This window comes from Phodopus roborovskii, unplaced genomic scaffold, assembly GCF_943737965.1.
Source record: "Phodopus roborovskii unplaced genomic scaffold, PHOROB, whole genome shotgun sequence".
NCBI lineage: Eukaryota > Metazoa > Chordata > Mammalia > Rodentia > Cricetidae > Phodopus > Phodopus roborovskii.
This window is the reverse complement of record NW_026126689.1, coordinates 210,482-235,765: the sequence shown is the minus strand read 5'-3', so window position 1 is coordinate 235,765 and position 25,284 is coordinate 210,482. Positions and strand designations below refer to the sequence as shown.

The window sequence follows — 25,284 nt, the reverse complement described above, 5'->3', positions numbered from 1 at the left end:
GACACAAAGTGAGAGATGGTCTGTTCTGAACAACCGCCAGGGGAAACTGAGATGACAACATTATGATCTGATGACCTAAATGGATATGCAGCTACCTAAAGTAAAATGATCCAAAACACAGCTGATCCAGATCATATCTTCCATGAACAGTGTTGGCTCACAGACCCAAGCAAGAAAAAACAAAGCTAAGAGAAGCCGAGTGGCAGGACTTCAAAGAAGATCCCTAAGCGTGGGGCATCAAGGGCTGGAGAGATGGCTCAGAGGTTAAGAGCACTGCCTGCTCCTGCAAAGGACCCGGGTTCAGTTCCCATACAGTGGCTCACAAAGGGATCCAACACCCTCTTCTGGTGTACATCTATGCATGTGTACATATAAATATATCTTTAAAAACAAAAATAATAGGGTGCTATTAACCATGTGACAGCTCATGGGATGTACCTGTGCCACACAAGGCAGGGGAGAGGCCCAGTGGGGTACCAGGGTTTGTTTCTTGCTCCATTTGTAGGTCTTTCTTCTTCCATCCACCCCTCCCTTTTGTTTTTAATTCATGGCATGCTAAGGTGCAGGTATGGTGGACACCTTAAGGAGTCAGTTCCCTGCTTCCACCATATGTGAGTACTGGGTTTTACCCATAGAGCCATCTCATCAGACAGCAAGTCTTGTGAATCTGGGTTTCCTTACCTGTAATGTGGGGAAGTGCCTACTACATATATGAAACAGCTAATAATATCACCTACTGTGACCAAAAGAACCAATAAAGAAAGCTATTGACTCTTCCTGGTATAAGCAATCAGTCACGCTTCTTTTGCTTGGTATTTACTACCTGGCTACTCATTTAAAATCACCTATGTGCAATTCTCAGGCTTCAAACACATAAGTGCTGGGTGGGTCACTTTCAAGGCTTTAAGGGTGTTTGTGCAATGAGACAGTCTTATGATGCAGTCCACGTTCCTGCCTCAGTCTCTAGAGTGCTTTGTGCAATGAGGCAGTCTTGTGATACAGTCCACGTGTATACTCCTGCTTCAGTCTCTAGAGTGCTGGTATTGCAAGCATGCACCACACGCCTGGCTATTTCCAACACTAAAGACCAAGGACAAAGTCTACAGGAAAGTCCATCTTTTCCTATGTGCATTAAGAATCCTTAACAAACAAACAAAAACATGATGAGCATGAACCTGTACACTGACAGAAGTCACCATCTTCTGAAGAGATGGATACAATGCCTTTGTGTCAACAAAACAAGAATGAATGAACTGTTAAAAGTATGAGGTAATAATTCCTATTTCAGTTCTGACAGCACACCTCAGAATTTCGGTTTACTGTGGGAAACCTTTATTGTGCATTAGCTCTGAGGTGGCCAGCTGTGTCAAGATGAAGCTGGTTATCTGCTCTCCAGCCACCAGCTGAACTAGATGATGAAAACAAACTGTACATTCTATGAAAAGTTCATGGCCACAGATGTAGCTGCTGATGCTCTCAGTGAACAGTGGAAGAGTTATGTGGTCTGAATAAGGGGTGGGAACAAGAGGTTTTCCCATGAAGCAAGGTATCATGACCCATGGTCGAGTGTGTGCCCGTTGTTGAGTTGAAGCATTCTTGTTACAGAACAAGAGAAAGTGGAAAGAGGAAGTTCAAGTCTGTCTGTCGATGCCAATCTGACTCTTCTCAACTTGGTTATTTGTTAAAAGGAGAGAAGGATACTCCTGGACTGCCAGATACTATGTCTCAGTGGTAAGAGCCCAAAAGAGCTAGTAGGATCTGAAAGCTTTCCAATCTCTCCAAAGAATATGATGCCCACAAATATACTGCCAGAAAGCCCTTAAACAACAAAGGTAAGAAGTCCAGGACCAAAGCAGCCAGAATTCAGTATCTTTTTGCTCTACATGTTCTGCAACACAAACACCAACATATTGCTGTGAAGAAACATTACACTAAGAAAAACAAAAGAGGAAGCTGCAGAACAGGCTAAATTTCTGGTCATGAGAATGAAGTCAGATGATAATTCCAAGAACAAATTGTCAAGAGATGTAGGCTCTGATGAGAGCTTCCACTTATAAGTCAGAGTCCAGTCAAAAGTTAAGTCTTTAAGAGTAACAAATAAGTGATATGACCTTAAATGTGGATGGGGATAGGATGACGCCTGCATTATCAAAACACTGACCATTTCTCTTTCATCAACTGCAGCTTTAAGGGCCACTCTTATTTCTGTTGTTCCCAGATAAAATCCCCCAGACTATCAGTAAATAGCCATTTTTCCAAAGGATGTGGACAAACTTCCATTGTGAGTAGAGTACTGATGTAGCATGCAAAGCCCTGGGTTCAATCCACACTACCATCTACAATCAGGCATGGGAGCATATTCATAGGTCCAGCACTCAGGAGGTAGAGGCAGGAAGGTCAGGGTCTCAGTGAATTCTCACACACGGTGAGTCTGGACAGTGCAGGTGACAGGAGCTTCCAGCTAGGACTGCTACTCACCTTTTTAGAGCCGCGCTGTATACTGCAGTTCTTGCAGGACACATTTTTACTGTCCCAGTGGTCAGCAGCCCCACATGTAAGGCAGAGGTCAGGGTCACACTCTCGGACAGCCAGGTAACATGGGCACTGCTTGGTGTTGCACTGTGCTTTGCACCGGCATCCAGGAAAGCGGTTTTGACCTTCAGGGATAAAGTTTATCACCATCACCATCATATACAATCCTTTATCGGGATGTAGCCAATGTCCTGCTGAGCACAGGAATGACTCATTTCAACCCTCACAACCTCTCCCTCACTATTCCATTGTAGAGGCCAGGGAAACAGCAGACATGAAGCTGCTAGGACTGAGAAAGATCACTGCTGGGCTTTTGTTGTCCATTTCATAGTTGCTAAATGGCGTATGAATAAGTTCTACGGTGAATTAAATAAGCAAAGACAGGCCTTGGACCGGATGGTATTCATGGCCCTTGGCCATTCCAATAAGCCAGCAGTTCTCAACCTGTGGGTCGAAACCCGTCTGGCAAACTTTTATCTCCAAAAATACTTACATTATAGTTTATAACAGTACCAGAATTACAGTTATGAAGTAGCAATGAAAATAATTTTATGGCTGGGGGGGGGGGGGTTACCACAACATGAAGAACTTTATTAAAAGGCTGTAGCATTAGGAAGGCTGAGAACCACTGTAATAAACCATATTTCTAATCCATCCCCTGGTATCCAAACTCTGTGTACAGCTTCGTTAAGTGACTCTAAAAACCTACTAGCCCTACACTACTTTTCTTGTCTCTAACTTACTCCTTTGGTGCCCACAAAAGGCTTGGGCATCCTTGTCCTTACAGTCTATGCCACTTTACTGTAATTCAAATGACCAAAGAAAAACAGACAAATCCAATCCATTGCTACAACTCTGGCTAACTTGTGAGGACACACACACTCACATTACCCAAGAGGCTGACTAGAATTAGCACGTCTCAATGGATACTTGTAGACTAAGCTTTCCTACAGCAAGCAGTAAGAGAACACTCCCAGTCCTCATGTCTTCATTTAAAATCACCATTTTCAGTTGCTGACCAAAGGCCTATTCAATTCTCATGCAATTGCACCAAAGCAACAAATACTTACACTCTGAACTACATTGACAAAACTTTTCACAAAAATTTTGTGCTATCACACAAGGGCACGAACTGTCACAAGGCTGTCGTGGATGGTCACAGGGTTGATAGTTGTAAACATGGTTAGAGGAGCCGTCTGAGTAAAGATAACAGCACGCAGCCAATGAATCCAGGGAGATGGGAAATAATCATCACAATTAATAAGACATTCTTCCCCACTACCTCTGGAACATCCTTTACTGGCTGCCTTTACTGAAATACACACACTCCTGTGGGGGAAAAAAAAAAATCACCTCCCGCCCCCAAGTGCTTGAAAACCTGGTCTCACATGTCAGCCCCACCCTGCCAAAGTGCCAGTTCACTGCCTCTCACTAACTCACTGCATCCAACTCATTTTCACTTTCTGAACAGCAGTAACTGGAGAGCAACAGACACATTTCATTTAAACTGATTTGCTAAGTAGAAGTCAATTAAATCAGAATAACCAACACTTCAATCCAGTTTCTATTCTAAAACAAAGACAAAAGTAGTTTTAGGCTAATAATGAGGTTAAATGGGGAGATGCTGACCCTTTTTCAGTTGTATCTTTCTGCAGTGTGCAGCCCACAACCTGCAAAAAAAGAAAAACAAACTTCTGTGTGAAGGTGCAAAAACAACCAGTTACAAATCCAACTGAGACCCGTTTAAGTGGACTTGTCTATGCAATTAAGGTAGCAGTGCTGAGAAGCCACGATGAACCTTACACTACCATTCTCTGTTGGCCGGTCAGTTCAAACCAACCTGGGAACCTGCTCACTCAAGTTGCTGTGCCTTGCCCAGGAGCTTGGCATGAAAGTACTTGTCCACATGCCTGGTTAAGACTAAGGATGCCTTGTTCATAACCTACCGATTTACTGATACTTTCTATATAATTTCAGGCATCATTAACCACCCAGTTGAACTGAATGGTAAGAAATTTTTAACCAAAACTTCAGAAGCACCTGCTAAGGCTTAAATTCCTGTTTCCATGGGAAAAATTGTTTAAAGTTTTAAATGATTTACAATAGCAATGCAGTACACACAATATGAGCCTATACAGAATCTAACTGCTTCCTTACCTACTCAACACTGTTTCATTTAAAAAAACAAAAAAAAAAAAAACAAAAACAAAAACCAATGGGTTGGGGAGGGATCCAGCCATGATTTCTCTGGCTCTAGATTTGCAAAAAGTATTCTGTACACTTATTCACTGAAAGTTTTTGTGAGAAGTAATATCCACAAACTTGGATGAGGCTCACTCTAAATATCAGAATGTAATGCCAACCTCAGAAAATCCAGGCTCCTAGAATAAAATACACTTTTAAACGCTGGCCCAGAGAGCACTGTAGGAACACATGTTAAAACATTCCACACCAAATGGCTAAAAGAACTGTTTATGTAGTCTGTACTGAAATATGTTTTTCTCAACCAAAATCCATTGTGGCAACCAAAATTTTTATGACATAATATGCCAAATATACTAAAGTGACTGCATAAAAAAGTAACAGCAACCATCAGGGAGAAATGACATTTCTATAGGTCTATGTTTGACGGCAGTTTAAAACCATTTTTATAATTATTCAAGTGAAAATCGACTTCTGCTCTTGGGAGGAGCACCAGCTCCTCAGCAGACTTACCGGTGTTTTCTTTTCTTCTTTCTCGGAGGAGTGTCAACATCCTCAGTGGGGACAGGCGCTATGACACTGGACTCTTTGACTCTGAACTCATACACCTAAGTGAGAAGCAGAGGCAGAGTAACGTGCATAGCCACGCCATGCTTTTGCACACTGGAAAAATGATTGTCTCTCTCGTGGCAATGCCAGGTACACAGAGTATAGGGCAAGACACAGAGTAGAAATCACAGCAGTCTCATCACATTGGGAACATAGCTAAATTTAGAATCTGGCCAAATTTCAATTCTATCTATTTAAATATACCGCATCTAAACTGAAATCTAAACTGGGGAAAGGGGAAATTCAGAAACAGCTAAAGAATACTACTGAATTAATTTTCTTAAAGGGAGGGAGAGAAAGAACTCTTTTCAGAAGATGAATAGAATGAAATTAGGATGCTCCAAGTTTGGACAATGGGTGCCTGTTATCGCTGCATTTGAATCTCTTTGAATACATATGCTTACCTGTCTACATGTTTTGGTCCCAATTAGCCTAGCAATGGCACAGAAGTTATCGTAGTAAGTACCGATGAGGACTCTAAACATTGAGGCTTCAGCACCACTCCACTCCACGTTCTCAGGAGGTTCAATGTTTGGCTTCATCTTTATTGGTGTTTGACACCGAGAATTTGCTTCTACAAAACCAAACGTTAGCACTAGTCAAGAAGTGATGTCTGGGGAAATGACTCTGTGTCTAAAAACTCCTATCATGCAAGAACAAAGACCAGAGTTCAAATCTTTCCAACCATGTAAAAGTCAGACATACAGCATAAACATGTTATCCCAGCACTCGTACAAGGAAATGAGAGACAGACGGGAGAATCTCCAGCAATTCACAGGTCAGCTAGCCCAGTGTACACAGCTTTAAAAAAAGTGAAAGACCTTATCTCAAATAGGATGGACAGGGAGGATCCTCCAAGAGGTTATTTTCTGCCATCTGCCAGAACACCATGGCGTAGCATGCGCATGCGCACACACACACACACACACACACACACACACACACACACACACACACACACAAACTAACTAACTAAACTAAGCAGCAATACTTGTTTTCTTCTTCAAGAAAGTTTGTACGGGGAGACGGTACAACAGCAAGAACAAATTGGCTCAGACCTTCCAGTAACCCAGACAGACACAGATGGCAGGTGGGACAGTGGGAAGGAAGAAAGCAGGAACCATGCAGCTATGCGCCACTGAGAGAGAGAACTCTCTGATCTTAGACGGCTATGTGAACAGGAGAGCACACTGTTCTTGCAGCGAGGACCTGGGTTTGGTTCCCAACACGCATGTCAGGCGGCACACAGCCACCTTTAACTCCAGCCTTCTGTACCTACATGCATTAGATGATCTTAACTCTCATAAAGTTCAACGTACAAAGCCATAGCAAAGCCAGCTGTCAGATGTGTCTTACCAGAGGAGCTGGAAGTTTCGTCTTTCTTCTCCTCTTCTTCTTTATCATTGTTTTCTCCCCCAGTTTCAGTCCCTGCTTCCCTGTCACTGTCTGTGTCCTTTGACTCCAGCACACTGATGGTGGGGGTGCTGGGTCGGCTACTGTTGTTGGGAAGCCTCCCTCTTCTGCGGCCCCCTGGACGTTTGGGTGGTGTTTTTATCCAGCTCGGCAGTGAGGGCAGCAGCAAACTCCTTAGCTCCCTCCTGCAAAATGAAAAATGGAAGAATCAGGATAAAGTTCTAAACCTTATTTTTGTGGAATAGAATAAGAAGACATTGCATAACACAAGTTGGTCAAGAATCAATTGTGGTATCCATTTGTATAACATTTGTGTATCAATACACCCAACTATTTTTTGTCTGCTTTTGATAGAAACATAAAATGATGCTAAATCAGGCAAGACAATTCTACAAGATGAATTTGTAAGATATGTTAAATTAAAACATAGTAAGTTAAAATATACAAGTATTTTGCATAATAAAGTTATTTTCTCTACATATACATTACACTTAAAAGAGAATCTCTATCAAAAAACTCACTAAAGTGTTTCAAGTCAGACTTCCTATTTCAAAGCTTAAAATAATACATACCTCCTTAAAGGTACTATTTAAAGTATACAAGGACACAGAACATATACATGCATGACTTAGTCACTTCTGGTCTTACTATTAAAACATCCAATATTTTTTTTCCTGTGAAGGATGCAAAGCCACAGGAAGACATAAAAGAACTTTTAGGAACAAGAAAAGGGTTACATTTTTGCATTCTGAAGTATCACAATCCAATCTCAGAAAGTATAAAACAATGGTAAGAACATGGTTTGTAAAAGAGACCACAGAAACATTTTAGATGAGCCAATAAAGTTCTGCCTTATAAAGAATATAAAACAGTGCTCAAGAATTCTTTTTATTTATTTTTTTTATTTTTTTACATTTTAGTGGAAATAGAAGGGAAAAGTTTGAAAGGAGCCAACAGTTTTATACTTCACTCTACAAAAACCAAATTGCTTAAAAATAGGATACCTTCTGTAGGTGCCATTCATTGAATCTTCTGTCCAAAATCCAACAGGCAATATATACCCACTTAGTTCCTAGGTAGGAGTGGCTTGGTTCAAAGAGGGGAAATGGTAAAAAAATAAGATAGTACCCGTAAAAAACAACTTTCCTACCTCATATTTTCCTAATCCCTTACTCCTAATCTCTATCACTTTAAAAAAAAAAAAAAAAAAAAAAAAAAGAAAGAAAGAAATCCTGTGGGATCTATGGTGTAGCTCAAACTACAAGTGGCCTAAAACATTCACAGAAGGGATACGTCCATGTGAAAGGATTAGGAACGTCAACATCTGCACACAATTACTGAGTTTCTGGTGTCTAAGTGGGCTATGCATGCCTCACACTCTCATAAACGTTGTAGAGAGTCCTTGATCCTAAAGAGAGAACCAGTGCTGAGGAAGCATGACATCACTGACTACGCTGCAATGCGCAGCTATGGCAGAAGTGAGCGTGAGGACCCTGCCTGCCGTACGGCCATTAAGTGTGGACCCAGACAGGGTTAGGGCTGCTTCACCACCTCCACCAGCGTTCTTAAGAGCCCTCCAGAGAAACCAAACACTGAATCTCACCAGATGCTGGTAACACTGTGGTCCACAAGGCTTGTTGTCCAGAGCTGTTTCTGTGTTCTTTCGCTTATATGTATTGGGTGTTGCGTGGAAGGCTGTAAATTAAACACAAAGTATCTGAATATGGCTATAAAAAGTTTACTTATAAAAGTTTCACTTCCCTAGATCCACTGGAAAATCCACTAATACCTTTCAAGTTTGTAGTTTATTTTATACAACTTCCCTCCATCTATCACAGGGTATTTTCCACTCTTTCTTCAACTTTCAAGACAGTTAAAAACATGGTAAACTCTGGAATAATTCATAATTCTTATTTTCCCCTTGCAAGTACAATTGATGGGCATAAAGTATGCATATAAACATGGTGGACGCTAGGGAAGGAAAGAGCCTAATACTATTATTTTGCCAAATGGGAAAGTATTAAATCAACTCTTAATAACATCATTATAACCATAAGTTAATGCATTTCTTAACCATCACCAGAGAAGCTTCTATTTGCAGTATATGTGATTAACAAAGAGACCCACAACTAGTCAAGATGCAGGGAATAAGAGACCGGAGAATGTTGAAGCCTACATGGGACATCTCCATCACACCCCTGCTCCAAGGCCCAGGGATAGTTGAGGAAAAGAGCATAGACTTAGTTTAGAGACAGAGGCAGTAGATGACTTGAAAGTGTTATTAGTTTGGTTTCTGAAATGTAACTTTACTTCAAGTTTACTGAAGATAGATAACACTGACAAGTCCAAATAAGGTATTCACTCACTGTCTGATGGATAGAAAGAAATTAAGACAACTTACAAGCTACTGAACTACCAAAGCATAACTTCAGATGAGGAACGCCATCAACACAAGGAGATGGAGCTAGAAGTCTTGAAATCTATTTCAAGTATTTCTAATTTAAACTACTACAATCTACCCCCACTTCTCTCCCCCCCCCACATACACACACACACAAAATTTCCTATTTCCAGGCCAAAATACATATTACAAGAAATTGTAAGTAGAAAGGAGCAACAAATATAAACAGATGGAACAAAAATTTTAAAACAGGTAGTAAGAAAGATGTAGCTGTAAGTATCATCACTGGCCAAGAATGTTGGCACACACTCTTAGCACTCAGGAGTCAGAGGCAGGCAGATCTCTGTAAGTTCAAAGCCAGCCTGGTCTACATAGTGAAACCTTGTCTCAAAACAACAACAAAAAGCATGGACAGGTACTCAAAAGAGCAAAGTAGTATGGGGCAGCTTAGTATAGGAGAAAGCAACTTCACAGTCAGCTATGATCATGCAATATAAACACAATGAAATACAACAGAAAAATCTATCTATATTAACTAGAGAAAGTGTTAATAAAGTGCAAGCATTTTCAAACTGTGTGCTTAAAACTAATTGATCCTTTTATACTCAAACATAGGGATGTGCTATATACCCAGTAGGGGCAAGGCCGGGTTCAATTCCTAGTACTACAGAAGACAAACAAGCCCACACGTCAGCCTGGAGAGAATTCCAACTCAGGAGGCTGAGGCAGAAGGCTCAGGATAATCAGCAGTTCAAGGCCTGCCTCAGCTATATACCAAGCATGAGACCCTGTCTCAAAAAGACACAAAACAAATTCTAGTTAACTAGAAATTTTACTAAGAAATTTCACTCCCTAGAAATGTCATGGGCAAAAAGTAAGTTTTCATACAGACACTGAGAATAGTTTATACTTTGCTTGTATTGAAATGCAAGTACTTATAAAGCAATTACTCAAAGGATCAAAAATAAATAAATACTTTACCACTAGGCCAATTTGCTTATATAAATGCCCTTTCAGCCAATTTGTTACTGAACAAAATTTGTTCAGAAATATCGGCAATATTTCTCTGAGCTATGAGTTCCTTAACAGTAATAATTTCATTATAAAATAGACTTATAAAGAGTCACTGACCCGTACTCCAGGTTAATGGGAAGCAATAACGAATTAAATGTGTACAAAAGATGTCAGAGGACTCCTCAAACAAGGTAAAAGTAATAGTACAGGGATGTAACATATTTCTCAATCTTTACTACAAGACTGACTGATACACTCTAGTTTTAATAATTGACAACACTTTTCAAGATGCTTTAATACATAGTTCAACAGCAAAGATAGAAAATGAAAACGTACAATAATTGCACTTACGATGTAGGAAGCAGTCATACTTAAAACATCGCCGACAGAAAAGGGTATGAAATGAATGTAAGCTTTGCTCCCTCTGGACAGATTTAGCATTTGGTCCATCTATGTTTGGGGTGCACTCAGGAGGCAGAGCACCCGGGAGCTGCTGCTCAGTGAGTTCTTTATATCTGACATCAAATAAACACAAAACATGTAAATAAAGCAGAAAGAAAAATCACTTTTTTAAAAAAATAAAGTTTTTAAGAGGCTTCCGTGGATTTGATTTTTTTTTTATGTTTACCTTACCTAAAACACAACAACAACAACAAAAATCTAACCCATGGAAATATTTACTTTCAGAAAGAAATAAGCTTATCAATACAATTCAGGTACATCACAGAAGAGGTTATTAAATTAGTTTGAATTAAATATAAAAATCTCTAATAGTGACCAGAAAAGGTTTACTACAATAGACTAATGTAAATTGTAAGTGGGTCTACCATGTGCATAAATACTCGTATGTATACTTATTCTATATGCAATAAACATTTTATAACACATATACAAGAATGGGGGTGTGGGGTGTGTGAGAGAGGGAGAAGATTGTGCTTGAAGTACCATGTGAGGTGTAAACTATGGAATGGCTCATCAGACACAGTAATTCAATTTAGAAAAAAACAAGATGATGAATTATATGTAAGACTGTCCCATATTGGAAAAACAACAAAAAAACATTCTTACTTTTCTTTTAGTTCTTCTGCTGTTCCCTTATCTGGAAACATTGAGGAAATAGCTTCAAAAATTTTATCAGCAGGAAACTTCCGAGGTGGGCAAGTTTCTTTATCTAAATAGTGAAGTGTGATAAGGGAGATGAAAGAAACAAGTTTCAATCTCATTTTTCTCTTCATCACAGTACCTCAACAAAGCTGATTTCCTAAGACACTGTCAACTTTGCTTCGCTTTTGGGTGGCTGGGGAATAACTAAGCAGACCAGGTTGATATCAAACTTTTGATGATTATTATGCAGTGTGTGAAGGTCAGAGGACAACTTTTGTGAGTTAGTGCAGTGTTCATCCACAGTGGAATTCAGCAATCAAACTCAAGTCACCAAGATTCGCTCAGCAAGCACTCTTACTCAGTGCCAGCCCACTTTCCTATTCTACTGTCTTTGGCTAGGACTAGCGTGGGCTTTTTGTTTTGCTTTGTTGGGGAGGTTTGCCTAGTGTAGTCTAAGATGGCGTAACACTCACTACGTAGCTGAGGGTGACCTTGAACTTCTGATTCTCCTGCCTTCACTCTCAAGTGCTGAAAGTACAGGCATGTGCCAAACAAACCCTGTATCATTTACTTCTAATGGAAAGCCTGTGGAACATCTGAAGGACAAACATAAAATCCAAACATGAGATGTTTTAAGAGCAGTGAAAAACAGAATCCCCAGATTTTGATTATTTGCAACTAATAGCTTTGTGTCAGTGGTGATCACTAATCCACTTTCAGATCTGCCAGTAACTTGGCAGAACTTAGTGATCATCCAGTTGACCCCTAAGGTGTGTTTTTGTTATAAAGAATACATGCTTTTTGATAGTGCAATTCTCCCCCTAAATTCTACTAATCTGCCTTAACACTAGGCTTTTTGAGTAGAGGACAGCACTTATGGGCTCTGCCATAGGATGGACTGGTTTCTAATATTCCTTAACAAGTGCAGATGCAATAACAGCACAGCTCCTGAGTCAGACCTAGGTCGTCACCTTGGGGCCCAGGGCTCTCCGTCTTCCCAGTATTGCAATTTTCAGTAAGTTCTTTAGCATCTAAATTCATTTCCAATATATAATGGTTCTGATAGCAACACATACACTGTAGAGCTGTAGAAGGATACGTGAGCTGGTGTATAGGAAGTTAGCATACAAAGTACATAATATTTGACATTACCATAAAGATGTTATGATAATTGATCAGCAAAGCCCAAAAAGAATTATGTTCCTTTGCCAGGCAAAAGAAACAAAGAAGCTCCAGTGGAGAGAATGAAATGCCATGCATGGAGAATATATTCAAGTATGCTACTACGACATATAACATTTAACAAAAGGAGGGGAAAATTACATTCTACCAATACACAGAGTGTTTTTCATATTTAAGTATATGGCTGTATATATGCCACAGTGCACAGGAATGTGAACATAAGAGGGCAACTTAGGAGAGCCCGTTCTTTTCTTCCATTGTTAAGTCCCAGGGATCAAACTCAATTCAGTCAGACTTGATGGTAAGCACCTTTAACCACTGAGCCAACCACTAGCTCCACACTCTTTCAAAGAATGACGTAGGCCATACAGAAAGACTAGTATTGCACATACCATCTTGACTGTCCTCTACATCTTCCTGTTTTTCTTCTCTTTCATCAGGGTCATCTCCATCATCGTCGTCGTCATCATTATATTGACCAAGAGCATTTACCAGCTCCACAAAAATTTCATCATTTATAAATCCACATTCTAAAAGTCAGTCAGAAACAGGGGAAAGTGTAATGACAAAAGCTTATGTTTGTGTTTCCTAATCTGGAAGAATAGCCAGGGCCTATCAGCACAGAACAGTAACTAACCTGAGGGGCAGATATGGTCAGTCAAGATCATTTCACAGCCAGCAAAGAAAACAGCAATTACCTTTTAGTATCTGTTGTTCTCTCGGGAATCACCCCCTCCCCAGATGGTCCAGGACCCTTTACTCTCCTAAACTTATAAAACCCGTGGCTTTAGCCTCCTCCCAATCTGTGCTACCGACTGGCCACTTCAAACCTTGCTTCCCACTATCATAGGACCACATCACCCTGCTCTCAGATACCAGAGCCTCCTATACACAGAAACCTGAGTCCAGGATTCTGATGACTCAACTTCAGGCACTAAGGTGGCCCTGAGGAAAGATGTTTTCGAGCAGGGAGGCTTTCTGAAACGCATATCCCATAAATAGAACTTCAAACCTAGTTGATTTTACTATTAAAGTTTACCAAATACACACACTCCGTTCCTATAAAATTTCCATGTTGTTGCTGATGGTTACTTACTGATGGTAACAAGTGGCAAGCAAGTAAGACCCTCTAATGGAAAAACTAAAAAAAAAAAAAACATCAAAAATGTACTCTGGCTAGTCCTTTGTAGTAAAGCACAAAAATTAATTTTATTACAAAAAAGGTTTTTTACAAACCCTATGCTTCAGAAACCAAGTATCTTGAGTCTTTAGCAAAGCCCTCAAGAGAATATACATATAACTCACCTCTGTCTCCATGTACTTTTCCATCATAATTTTTTATTAGTTCTTCAATGAAAGTGCCATCCTGATCTAGAACTTCATCCCCCATATAAGGAATATTATGTAAAACAGTTTCATCTTCCACCTCAAAGTTAGAAAAAAAAAAAAAAAAAAAAGATGTATTCTAATTATTGAATTTTTTTTTTTTTTTTAACTCATGTGGAGGCCAGAGAGATAGCTCAGCAGGTAAAGACACTTGCTGCCAAGCCTGACAACCAGATTTCACTCCCCAGAGCTCATGTGATGGAAAGAGAACTAACGCCCCACAAGCTGTCCTCTGACCTCCACACATGTGCCATACTACACAAATAGAGGTACATATATATGTATACATACATTTTTAAGCTCTCAATGTGAGAAGTACTACAAGTATAGCTCATTAAATGGGAGACACTATTTCAGCATGCAAAAGACCGAGCTCAATTCCCAGTACCACATAAAAAAGTCAATGAGATAACAAAAAACAGTATTTTCCATGACCACTTGTCTTACCTAGGTCTCTAGAGCAAACTCTTACCTACTGCAACTATATTTAATCTCATATGCAGTCCTCCCTTAAGAACCTCTAAGAAAGGAAAGTGCTGCAGGTTACATGAGACGTTCCTATTGTAGATACTGAAATGGGAGGCATCTGCTATCGGACTGATGAATGTGATTTATCAAAATAAACAAATAATCACCAAACGAGTTACTGACTTCCTTTGGTGATCTAGGAAGTAAGATAGTCGATACAATAAGATTCTCAGGACCCTGTGGTGGTCTGAATGAGAGCTGTCATTTTCAACACCTGCTCCCCAATTGGCAGTGATGATTAGATGAAGGAGGTGCAGCTCTGCTTGAAGAAACAGGTCAGTGGGTCTCATTCCAACTCTAGTTCTTTCTCTCCCCCCACCTCTGTCTCTGCTTTGTGATTCAGTTGAGGATGTGACCTCTCAGTTTCTTACTCCACCCACCACATCTCTGGCTGCCGTAGTAGATTCTCACCCCTCTGGAAATATGAGCCCAAATAAACTCTTTCTTCTATAAGTTGCCTGGGTCTTGGCGATTTATCACAGCAACAAAGGCATATGAAACAGAGTATGAATGGTCCTGTTAAAGTTTATACCAAAGAGATTTATGCTTGTAAAATCTATTGCAAGTCATACATCAAAGTAAATTATGCTAGTAAACAAAATGGGTAAGTCAACATCAAAGTGTAATAAACAGTTGGGAACGTAATGCAACGTAAAGGAAGACTAGAATACTTGAGAACACAAAGGACAAAAGAAGGCAACAACCATAGAAGGAAGAGAAGTTTCAAAAAAACAAAACCGGCAGCAACTATACAAGACTGGATGGTTCTGAAGCATGTATAAAGAAACTACGTTATAGCAGACCTGTACAAGCCCTTAAACAAGGTATTGATTAAGTTTTGAGTTTTAGAAAATTAACTATGAAAAACAGGATGGACTAGCTAAGACTCAACGGAGAACACAGAATGTTTCAGGCATTAAAATGTTATAAGCCTAGGACCAGACTATGACAACAACAAAGAGGAAAGAACATACTGGAAAAGACCATGAGATACATAGGTGACCATCAGACAACTAAGAAACAGAAATATGTTTTTTTTTTTCTCAAATGATCACTAAATAATAAATTTTGAGTTTATCAGAAGTGTAGATAAAGGAAATGAAAATTGAGACAAAAGCAAGATCTGAGGTACAAAAGGAAATGTACAGCTTAATGTATTTTTGTTCAGGTTCAAGCACATCTTCACTCTCTCTCAGGTCCAAGCATATATATCTGCAAACTCTCTCTCATGCCCAAGCATGTCTGTGCATCCTCAGGCCCAAATGTACCTTCACACTCTCTCAGGTCCAACCATATCTGCACTCATCTCGAGTTTCATTTAATTTTGCACGTACAACTACCATGTAAACTAAGAGAGCCCCTTTCTTTGAAAGTAAGCAAAATTAAATATTTGTCTATTCTGTCTTCCTAGTGGTAGCCATCTAAGCCTTAACCCTAAAATATATACTAGCCATAACAGCCATCTAATTTGCCTTGGTCACTGACCAGCAAAGTCCCAAAATGATGTAAACTACCCTCAAAATATTAACCATTAGTTTCTTTCACAATTCCAATCTGAAAACATGAAGTCTCATTTAGGGTATCAACATGATTCTCAAATGCAGTATTTTTTAGTAAAGCTTTAAATGCAAACATGTATTCACTTTCACAGGATTAACTGAAATTTACCTTTAACTGCCACTGGCAGAGTGTAAAAAAAAAGCATTACTATTTAGAAATGTCTGCTATTTAAAAAAAACAGACAAAAAACTTCTAGCAAGCAATTTTGTACAGCAATTCTCTAACTTCATCAAGAAATTATCTCAACACTTTATATATACATCACTTCAGAAACAAGCATGCATGCATACATGCACGCGCGCGCGCACGCACACACACACACACACACACACACACACACACACACACACACACACACACCAAAAACACCATAGCTTTATTCAAGTGTGTATGTGCGTTCATGTGGGAACAAGTTAGTATGGAGGCCAACAGCCAACTTTTTGTGTACTGTTCCCCAGGAGCCATCCACTTTAAGTTATTTTGAAGTTTGGACTATAGATTACAGATTAGGCTTGGCTGACTGGCCAGCCAAGGAGCCTCTCTCCACCTTACCACTATTGGCATTACAAGTCAAGCCTACATCGCCATGCCTGACGTTCTCACACGTGTGAGGAACCATCTCCCAAACTCCAAAGTACATATTTTATTGAACAATACAAGTCAAGAATACACTCTTCAATTTCTTTTGTTCTCCCTTTCTTCGTCCCATTTCCATAAAGAAATGCATATCATCATTTTAGTACCAAAGCTTGGACCCCCGTTCTGTGCTACCTTGCTAACCTCAAACTAACATAAAGGCTTGCCACACTATCTTAACTTTTTCTTAAAACTGTTTGATGACAAACTCTCAGTTAACAAAATGAAAAGTGAGGCTGAGGCACAGAACACTATACTTTTAAAGAATAAGAACTATCAATTTCATCTTTTAATGTTTACTTCTACTTTTCTTATGGAGAATGCAAGAAAAGAACTTTAAACCGTTTTCAACTGTTAATTTTTTAAAATCACTCCAATTGATATCATTTTGATAGCTTTTAAAATTATTTTATCTTTATCACCATAAAAAATATTTACCATGTTTCTTATTTAAATACATTGTCAAACAAATAAGAGCTACATTACTTACATACCATAAAATTCTGCTGCAAAGGAGACCAAGAATACATTATGGGCACCGATGCGACTGCATTCAGGGTCTTCAATGGGATGACTTGTGCCGGAAAATCCAAGTCACTGGTCACTGAGCACTAAAATAGAACATAAACAAATAAAATTTCCTCTTAAAAAATAGAAAGAGCAACCTTAAGCTATGGCCATCATACTGTGAACAGATGATGAATTCTTAAGTAACTTTGAATGGATTTTTTTTTTTTTTTTTTTTAATCTAAGATGGAAAGGCTCATAAAACCCAAAAAGGATCCTCTTTTCTCTAAGGGTGAAAAAAAAAAAAAAAACAACTACAGATTTTGCAAGTTTTAAATCCCTCCAGTTTTTCTCATACTTACCATTACCAGTTAGAATAAAAAACAATATTCGTATTAGCCTCAGAAATCTGATCTGCTGCTGCAAACTTTCTAAAACTTGAGCTTATATTTAATTCTGACCACCTAACCATACAGAATAGAGTATAATATGTATACCAATTGTGCATTTAAATCATAAGATTAAGAATGTTACTTTGACCTTTTTATTTTTTGAGACTGTCTTGTTATCACACTCAATCTGTAGACCAGACTGGCCTTGAACTCACAAAGATCCACCTGCCTCTGCCTCCTGGAATTCTGGGATTAAAAGCATGTGCAACTAGACCCAGGCACATTAACATTTCCTTTTTCATTTGCATATTGTATCTTGTTGTGTTTGGTTTTTGAGATAGTCACATGATACAGACAAGTCTGTCCTCAAATTCACACTCCATGGCAGACATCACTATGTGTGTCTAATCTTTTATCTCACCTTTTTTAAAAATGTCAACTTTATATATTATATTATCAAATGATGCATTAAGAGTAAGAGATTTCAGTTTCAATTTTAAAAATGTATTCTAATCAAGTCTCTAATCTCTAACTGTTTGTTCATATGTAAGGCACTACATAAGCACAGGAAATGCCTTACCATAGATCTTACTACAATACTCTAAGACCCATTTTGCAATGAGAAAACTAAGGTAAAGAAAGGACAAATAGTTTGCCCAAGATTATGCACAGATAAATAGTGGTCACACTGCACTGACCCACTACAAACTGCCAAGATACTTCACCTGTATAATGCTCACACTTTCTGGTCCCTTGAAATGCCATTTTACATCATCTACAATGCTAATGACTTAATGTTAGATTTCTGAGGCAATGTAAACAGACAGAATCTGACCTCCAGAAGACAGAACTGTGTATATTAATGCACAGTGGGGGACAATCTCTCCCAAGAGGAAAAAACTGAGGGGTCTACCAGGTGAAGCATAAGGGGCCTGAGTGAGGAAACTGTTGTAGTCAAAGTGTCTCCTTCCTGAAACTGTTTGCCCAAGGCAAGACAGACTATCTAACTGTAATCTCATAGGAATCGTGCTTCAGAATTGAGGCATTCTATCAGATTTCATAGCATACTATTTCTCCTGTATCATAGAAGAAAAGAACTCCCAATTAAACTGTGATATAATACTTTCTTATCACATTGACTTTAATAAATATGTTGGTTAAAACTGCTAAAACTTTTGCAACTTTAATTCTAAAAATACAATAAAAGTCTGTGTTCTAATAACCACATTACTTGCTATCCTGGAGAGGAGTAAAATTTTCTAAGAGTTCTCTTCTCAAATGTCAAGTCTCCAAGGCCATCGCAAAAACATCCTACATGTATATTGATGGTCTATAACTAATAAAAATAGAATAGAAGGAAACTATGTCAGTCTCTCTCTCTCTCTCTCTCTCTCTCTCACACACACACACACACACACACACACACACACACACACACACAGTCTATGTTTTATACAGTGTGTTTCCAAGTCCGCAAGACTAGGACTGGATGAGGTGAGCACGCTCACACACAGGCCACATGAGCCCTCACCACTACAGGTGCTGGGATACTCTGACCATCAAATGCTGACTGACAGTGATGTCTACTAATGTGCTTTCCAAATATGCAAAGGTAAAAATAACAATACCAAAAAGCTCAAAGTCAAGCAAATAAGGTATGAATGCGTGTTACTATTCTCTTTCCTGCTAACTGGCTTCATATACAGATCCTCAACCCGCCATTTGCTAACCCAAAAACAATGGGAACTAACATTTACTGAATACATACTATGTGCCAGCCACCATGCTAAGTAACTGTGTATATATGATCATAAAAAGTTTCCATTATGACTTTATGATAAAACTTTACCATCACAATCCATAAATGAGACTAGGAGCCAGTCTCAGAAAGTAAATTTAGAAGGCAGGATTAAAAGAACTTCTTAATTTACCATGCTCTAGTTATTTCTTTCAGAAGTTCACAAGGAAAACTCACAATAGCAGCCTACAGTGTCCGCTGCACAGAACAGACACCCAACAAGATCACAGCGGCAGCTCCCCATCCACTCTTCTCTTACTCTACTCCTACCTAGCACAGCTTCCTTCCCTTCACCCTAAATAGGTAGTTAACTTTGGAAATGGTCATAATTATTCAATAAAGCATCACATATGATCCAGTAATCCTAAATATAAAAAAATTTTACATCTTAAAAAAGTTATTGACTTTTGTTTTATATTTTGGCGGTGATAAACTAATTGTGAGGTTCTACACTCCCTTTAAAACACAGACAGGTTAGCCCTCCAGATCTGACTTACCTGTTTTAGCATGTGATTCCAGGGTCACACATAAAGTTAGACAGTTAAATGTTCTTTTCAACCACTAGATGGGGGACGATGGCTTTGCAGAAAACTCTCTGGATATACTAAATGAAAGCTGAGTTGACCATAAACAGAACTTATAGAAGCATGGAAAACAGAAAGGCATGGGCTGAAGCATGAATTACACCTCCAGTCCTATACCTCTGCCACATCCCAGGCACCCATCACTTCAATTCAGAGTCATCCACAAGTCATCAAGGGATGAAACACAAACTCTGTAAGGGTAAAAGCACCTGAGGGAAAAAGGTATGATTTTCCCTCTCTACCTCAAAATAATACTCAGCACAGTATCTCAAAACAAGTTTATGGAATCAACAGACTGCATTTGCTGATCCTCTATAACAGAGTTCAGTTCAGAGCTGAGAACAACTATGTAGAAAACTGGCTTGAGCTCTGCAGCACCTCGGGATCCTACCCACCCTGAACCACTAACCATGCTAAAACCATACCCTTCTTACTTATGAAATGATACTGAAATGCCATAGCATTTGCCAGTAAAACAAGGAAATGTTTATGTGTTGACTTGCAGGAAAATTACACAAAACTGCCAGTTACTTCGCAACTTTACTTTCCTTGAACATACTTCACCATCAACACTTTAAATACTCTATTGCTCAGAGCAAGCCAAAATCTGTTACCAGTCTCCATAGCATTTTTACCTGTTCAGTTGTGTCTCTAAGAGGCCCACTTTAGCAATTTAAATTTGTAATTCTAGTTCTAATTTCAGGCTCACACAAGACATTACAGATGATTCATCAACAGTGGTAAAGAAAGAAACTAGTTATGAAGGATGCCACATTTTCAGAGAAACATAGCTTACTGCTAAGTAACAAGGTTCCTCTGAGGTTGCAGACTTACATCAACCAGCTGGTACAATAGGCGACTGTGTGGCTGGAGAGGGGAGTCAAGCCAAAAATAGTAGTTGTAGGAGTACACAACCAAACTGAGACTCTTGGCAGAAGGCTGGTTCCAAGTAAAAACTGTGTTATGGAAAATCGTAGAGGGAGAGCAGGTGAGTGGCCTGCAGGGAGGGAAAGAAATTAACACATCCTACTATCTGCTGAGCACTATGTTAGAGACTTTACCAGAGTTGACATTAAATCAAATTCACTACTACACTATGAGGTAAATATTCCCAGTTTTAGGCAGGACATCCCAAAGGACAACAGCTACAGCCATCCCACCTCTGAGTGGTCCTTAGCCTGAGGCCAGTTAAGCACAGCTTCCAGAAAAAAGATGGGAGTTACACCACAAGCTACCAAGTGTGTTAATCATACATTCTTGGATACCCAACGGCTCATTTAGTATGCTCAGACACAATGAACTGTCAATATTTTAAACAAGCTTCTATTTAACAATGAAGAAAGTACAGGAAAGCCATCACCCCAAAATAGAATGTGAGTTGCCATCAACTCTAGGAAGGTCATCAGCCCAGAAGAGAGTAAAGAGGAGACAGCAGCTTCCATCAACCCTAAAGAGAAGCTGGCTTCCATCAACACTAAAGAGAAGCTGGCGGTTATTTCTGAAACTACCTTCATTTTTCTTCAGGACTTAAAGGGAGCCAAGTTTTTGTGCTGTGCTTATTGTTGCTGCTGTTTGTTTGTTTGTTTATTTGAGATAAGATCTCACTGTGGCCCTAACTGATCTAGAACTTGCTTTGTAGACCAGGCTAGCCTTGAACTCAAGAGATCTTCTTGCCTCTGGCCCTTGAGTACTAGGACTAAAGACATTATACCACCACATCTGGTAAACTCAAGTTTTTAATTAGCTAGGCATTCTTATAAGGGCAGTATACAGGATTTACATTCTAGACTACTTTTAGGTGAAACAGGAAGAAAGGGAAAACAGAAAGAGTTAAATACCATGGGTTAAGGAAGCTCAATAGCAAACATGAGTTTCATTAACTAGTTTTAAGGGCAAAGGAGGAGACTTGACGGAGACAGTCTTAAGAAAAACAACTGTTTCTGACAGAGGAGGGTCAGAAATAAAAATAAGAATGGTCCAAACATCTTCATGCAAGCATTTAATGAAAGCTAACGAATAAACAACAGTCCATTTCAGATTGTAAAATGCTTCCATTTTTGATGTTATGCATTTATGTCAAAGAGCCATTAGACTGGAGACTACCTTGTAACAAATGATTTTTACTTTCATCTTGTATCACTTCTTCACTCTCCTTTTGTATCATTTCTTACACTTATTTCAGGGTGTGTGTGTGTGTGTGTGTGTGTGTGTGTGTGTGTTGGGGAAGGGAAAGTATTTTTTGTTGTTGTTGTTTTGAGACAGGGTCTCTGTGTAGTCCTAGTTGCATGGAATTTTCTATGAGTCCAGGCTGACTTCAACCTTGCAATCATCCTCCTGCCTCTGCTTCCTGATAAGATTATATGCAGCCTTTCAGGAGGATTAGTGATGGCTACTCTTGGTTGTCAAATTGACTCTATCTAGAATTAACTAAAACCCAAATGGCTGGGCACACCTGGGAGGGACTTTTTCTTTATCAAATCATTTGAAGTGGAAAGACCCACTTCTAATCCTGATCTTTGAGGTATGAAGATACATCTTCAATCACATCTTTCGAATGGGAAGATGCACCTTCCCATTCGAATGGGCCACGCCTTCTGCCGGCAGCCTATATAAAAGACATAGAAGAAGGAAACTTTGCTCTCTGCCTGCTTGCCCTCAAGTCCTTCACTCGCATTAGAGCATACATCTTTGGGATTTCCAGTGTACATTGAAGACCAGTTGGAACATCTGGCCTCATGGACTAAACAACTACTAGATTCTTGGACCTTCTATCCGTAGACTGCCATTGTTAGACTAGCTGGAGCACAGCCTGTAAGCCATTCTAATAAATCCCCTTTATAGATAGTAAATAGATTATTTATTTATCCATTCATTTATTCATTCTATCTGTTCTGTTCCACTAAAGAACCCTGACCCTGACTGAATACAGATTCTAGTACAAGAAGCCATTCTATAGCAACAGAAGTATAAGGATAAATCTTTTAAGTATCTGGAGCAGGCTTTCCATTTTGCCAAAACCTAGTTACTGAAGCCTCGCCTCTCCTAGCGCTCAGAGAGTACTGAAAGCCCATGGTGTGAACTATTTCACAAACTTAGAGGCAAATGCATTTGATTATCCTGATTCACCAAATGTGAGAGGCAACTATGTATATAAAATTTTGACAATTTGTGGGAAAATAAGGAAAATGATGATTCCAGTTGATTGCCCCTAGCACCTCTGGATAAAGGAAAAGAATGAGCTTCATGATAAAATTAACCAACTTCTAGAATCTCAGAATATAGTTAAGGATAATAATGAACTCAGTGGTAAAACTGACCAGCTCCAGATGCACATACAGCCTAAATAAAGCAGTAGTTCTCAACCTACTGGTCATGACCTCTTTGTGGGTCACATAGATACCCCGATTATCAGGTATTTACATTATGATTCAGCCACAAGCAAAATTATAATTATGAAGTAGCAACAAAAGAATTTTAGGGTTAAAGAGTCACCATAACATGATGACTATATTAAAGGGTCAGCATTAGGACGGTTGAGAAACACTAGTAAAGTAAAATGTGCCCTGGAAGAATCTTCTCTCCAGCAGTCACAGAGCTCAAGCTGCAGAAAAATCAAACCAAAGTTCCCATTATATAAGACTGACTTGTGACTGAATTACAAAGAAAATTCAAATCTCAGCCTCAGAGACTGTTAAAGTTAAGGACACTATTTGGTAAAGGACAGAATTGAACTTGGGAAGCAGATGTGTGTGAGGATCCTATTGAAGCCTCAAACTTTGGAGCCTCAAACTCTCGAGTGTTTATTTATCCCACCCAAGGAAGTAGTCTCTCCACCCTCACAGCAGAAAATGTACTCCTACCCCAAACCCTTGAAATATTGCCTTTTCTGCCTTCGACTGAGGAAATTAATCCTTTATTGTCTGCTAAACCAGCAGTGACTTTCTCTAAAGGAGATGCTAGCAAAGAAAATACCGATGTCCCACAGGGCCCGCCAATAGTTACCTCTAGACGAGTGATTCTCAACCTTCTAATGCTGTGACCCTTTAACATAGCTCCTCATGTTGTGGTGACCCCCAACCATAAAAGTATTTTCATTGCTATTTTATAACTGTAAGTTTGCTACTGTTATGAATCATAATGTAATTTTTTTGGAGACAGAGGTTTCCCAGAGGGATTGCAATGCACAGGTTGAGAGCCGCTGCTCCAGACTCAAGGCAAAGCGGGTTCCTAGGAGAGAAACAGAAAGTGTAGTACACTGCACTACTAAAAGAACTTAATGAGTTTGCTAATTCATTCAAGCAGAAGTCTGAAGACTATGTGTAAAAATGGATTTTAAGGGTGTGGGATAATGGTGGAAGGAATATGATCGTATTGAGTTTATTGTTATAGGCCCTTTGAGTGGAAATTCTAGCTTTAAAATGGAAGGGTGCAGTTTTAAAAGGTGTCAAAAGTTTGTGTGAATGACTGGCTTAAGCATCTGTCAAAAGATGGTCTCCTAAAAAGAGTTGGAGATGCCCGATATCCCTTGGCTTAGTGTGATGAAGGGATTTTAAGGCTCAGGGAGACTGTGATGCTAAAGCTGTGTAAAAGCTAATCCTCCACAATGGGAAGGTCCAGAAGATGTGCCCTTCATTAACCCTGTAAGACATAAAATGGTGAGATAGGCCAGTACACTGGAAAAGCTTTGCTTTCACCCGTTCCCTTTTACCAGACCTTAGATGCAGCTGTCCAACTGGCTGAGTTTAAAAAATGCAATGGGTTTAATTGGGACCCAAAGCAGGAGCCAGGTGGCAGCACTAAACTGCCAAAGACAAGGTGACCACAGCTACTGAATTGTCCATGGTGGCCTGGCCTGTAGTGGGCAGAGCAGGAAAAGTTGATTGTATGGTACATAGACTTTTGCTACTGTCCAATCATGTTGTGACAAAACATGAGACAGTTAAGAAGCTTATTGCATTTTTATCTGATCAATATAACCAGAAAAATTCTCAATCTAATAGAGGCTACAGAGCAAAAGGGAATCAGCCCATAAACCAATTTCCAGACTTTGAAACAGTTTGTAGACCCAAAATCCTTTAAATGAAGGGATGTCCAGGTTCCACTGAGAAAGGATCTTGATACAATATCTAAGTGTTTTACAGTTAGCCTTTTTCCAGTCTTTCCCCAGAGGGACCTGAGGCCTTTTACAAGGGTAACTGTACCCTGGGGGAAAGGAAACAATCAGACTTTCTGGGGTCTATTGAATACTGGTTCTGAATTGACATTGGTTTCGAAAGCCCCCAAAGAACACTGTGGCCCTCCAGTTAATGTAGGGGCTATGGAAGTTAGGTTGTTACTGAAGTTTTTATGTCTGAAGTCCACAATAGTCCACACTATAGATCCAGTCAGTTCCTGAACTCATCCTTTGGTTATTTACTCAGTCCCAGAATGTACAAT

At 39.4% G+C, this 25,284-nt stretch overlaps 1 protein-coding gene across 1 annotated transcript in view; it reads right to left on the bottom strand.

The window, feature by feature from the left end:
- Ezh2 (enhancer of zeste 2 polycomb repressive complex 2 subunit) overlaps positions 1-25,284 on the bottom strand; it is a 62,347-nt gene that overhangs the window by 5,656 nt on the left and 31,407 nt on the right. Inside the window, 13 exon segments of the mRNA XM_051174633.1 lie at positions 2,479-2,657; positions 3,603-3,728; positions 4,162-4,202; positions 5,248-5,342; positions 5,748-5,917; positions 6,700-6,898; positions 6,900-6,941; positions 8,360-8,451; positions 10,523-10,686; positions 11,240-11,342; positions 12,850-12,987; positions 13,763-13,883; positions 17,062-17,178. Of these exon segments, the coding sequence (XP_051030590.1) occupies positions 2,479-2,657; positions 3,603-3,728; positions 4,162-4,202; positions 5,248-5,342; positions 5,748-5,917; positions 6,700-6,898; positions 6,900-6,941; positions 8,360-8,451; positions 10,523-10,686; positions 11,240-11,342; positions 12,850-12,987; positions 13,763-13,883; positions 17,062-17,178 (1,587 nt within the window).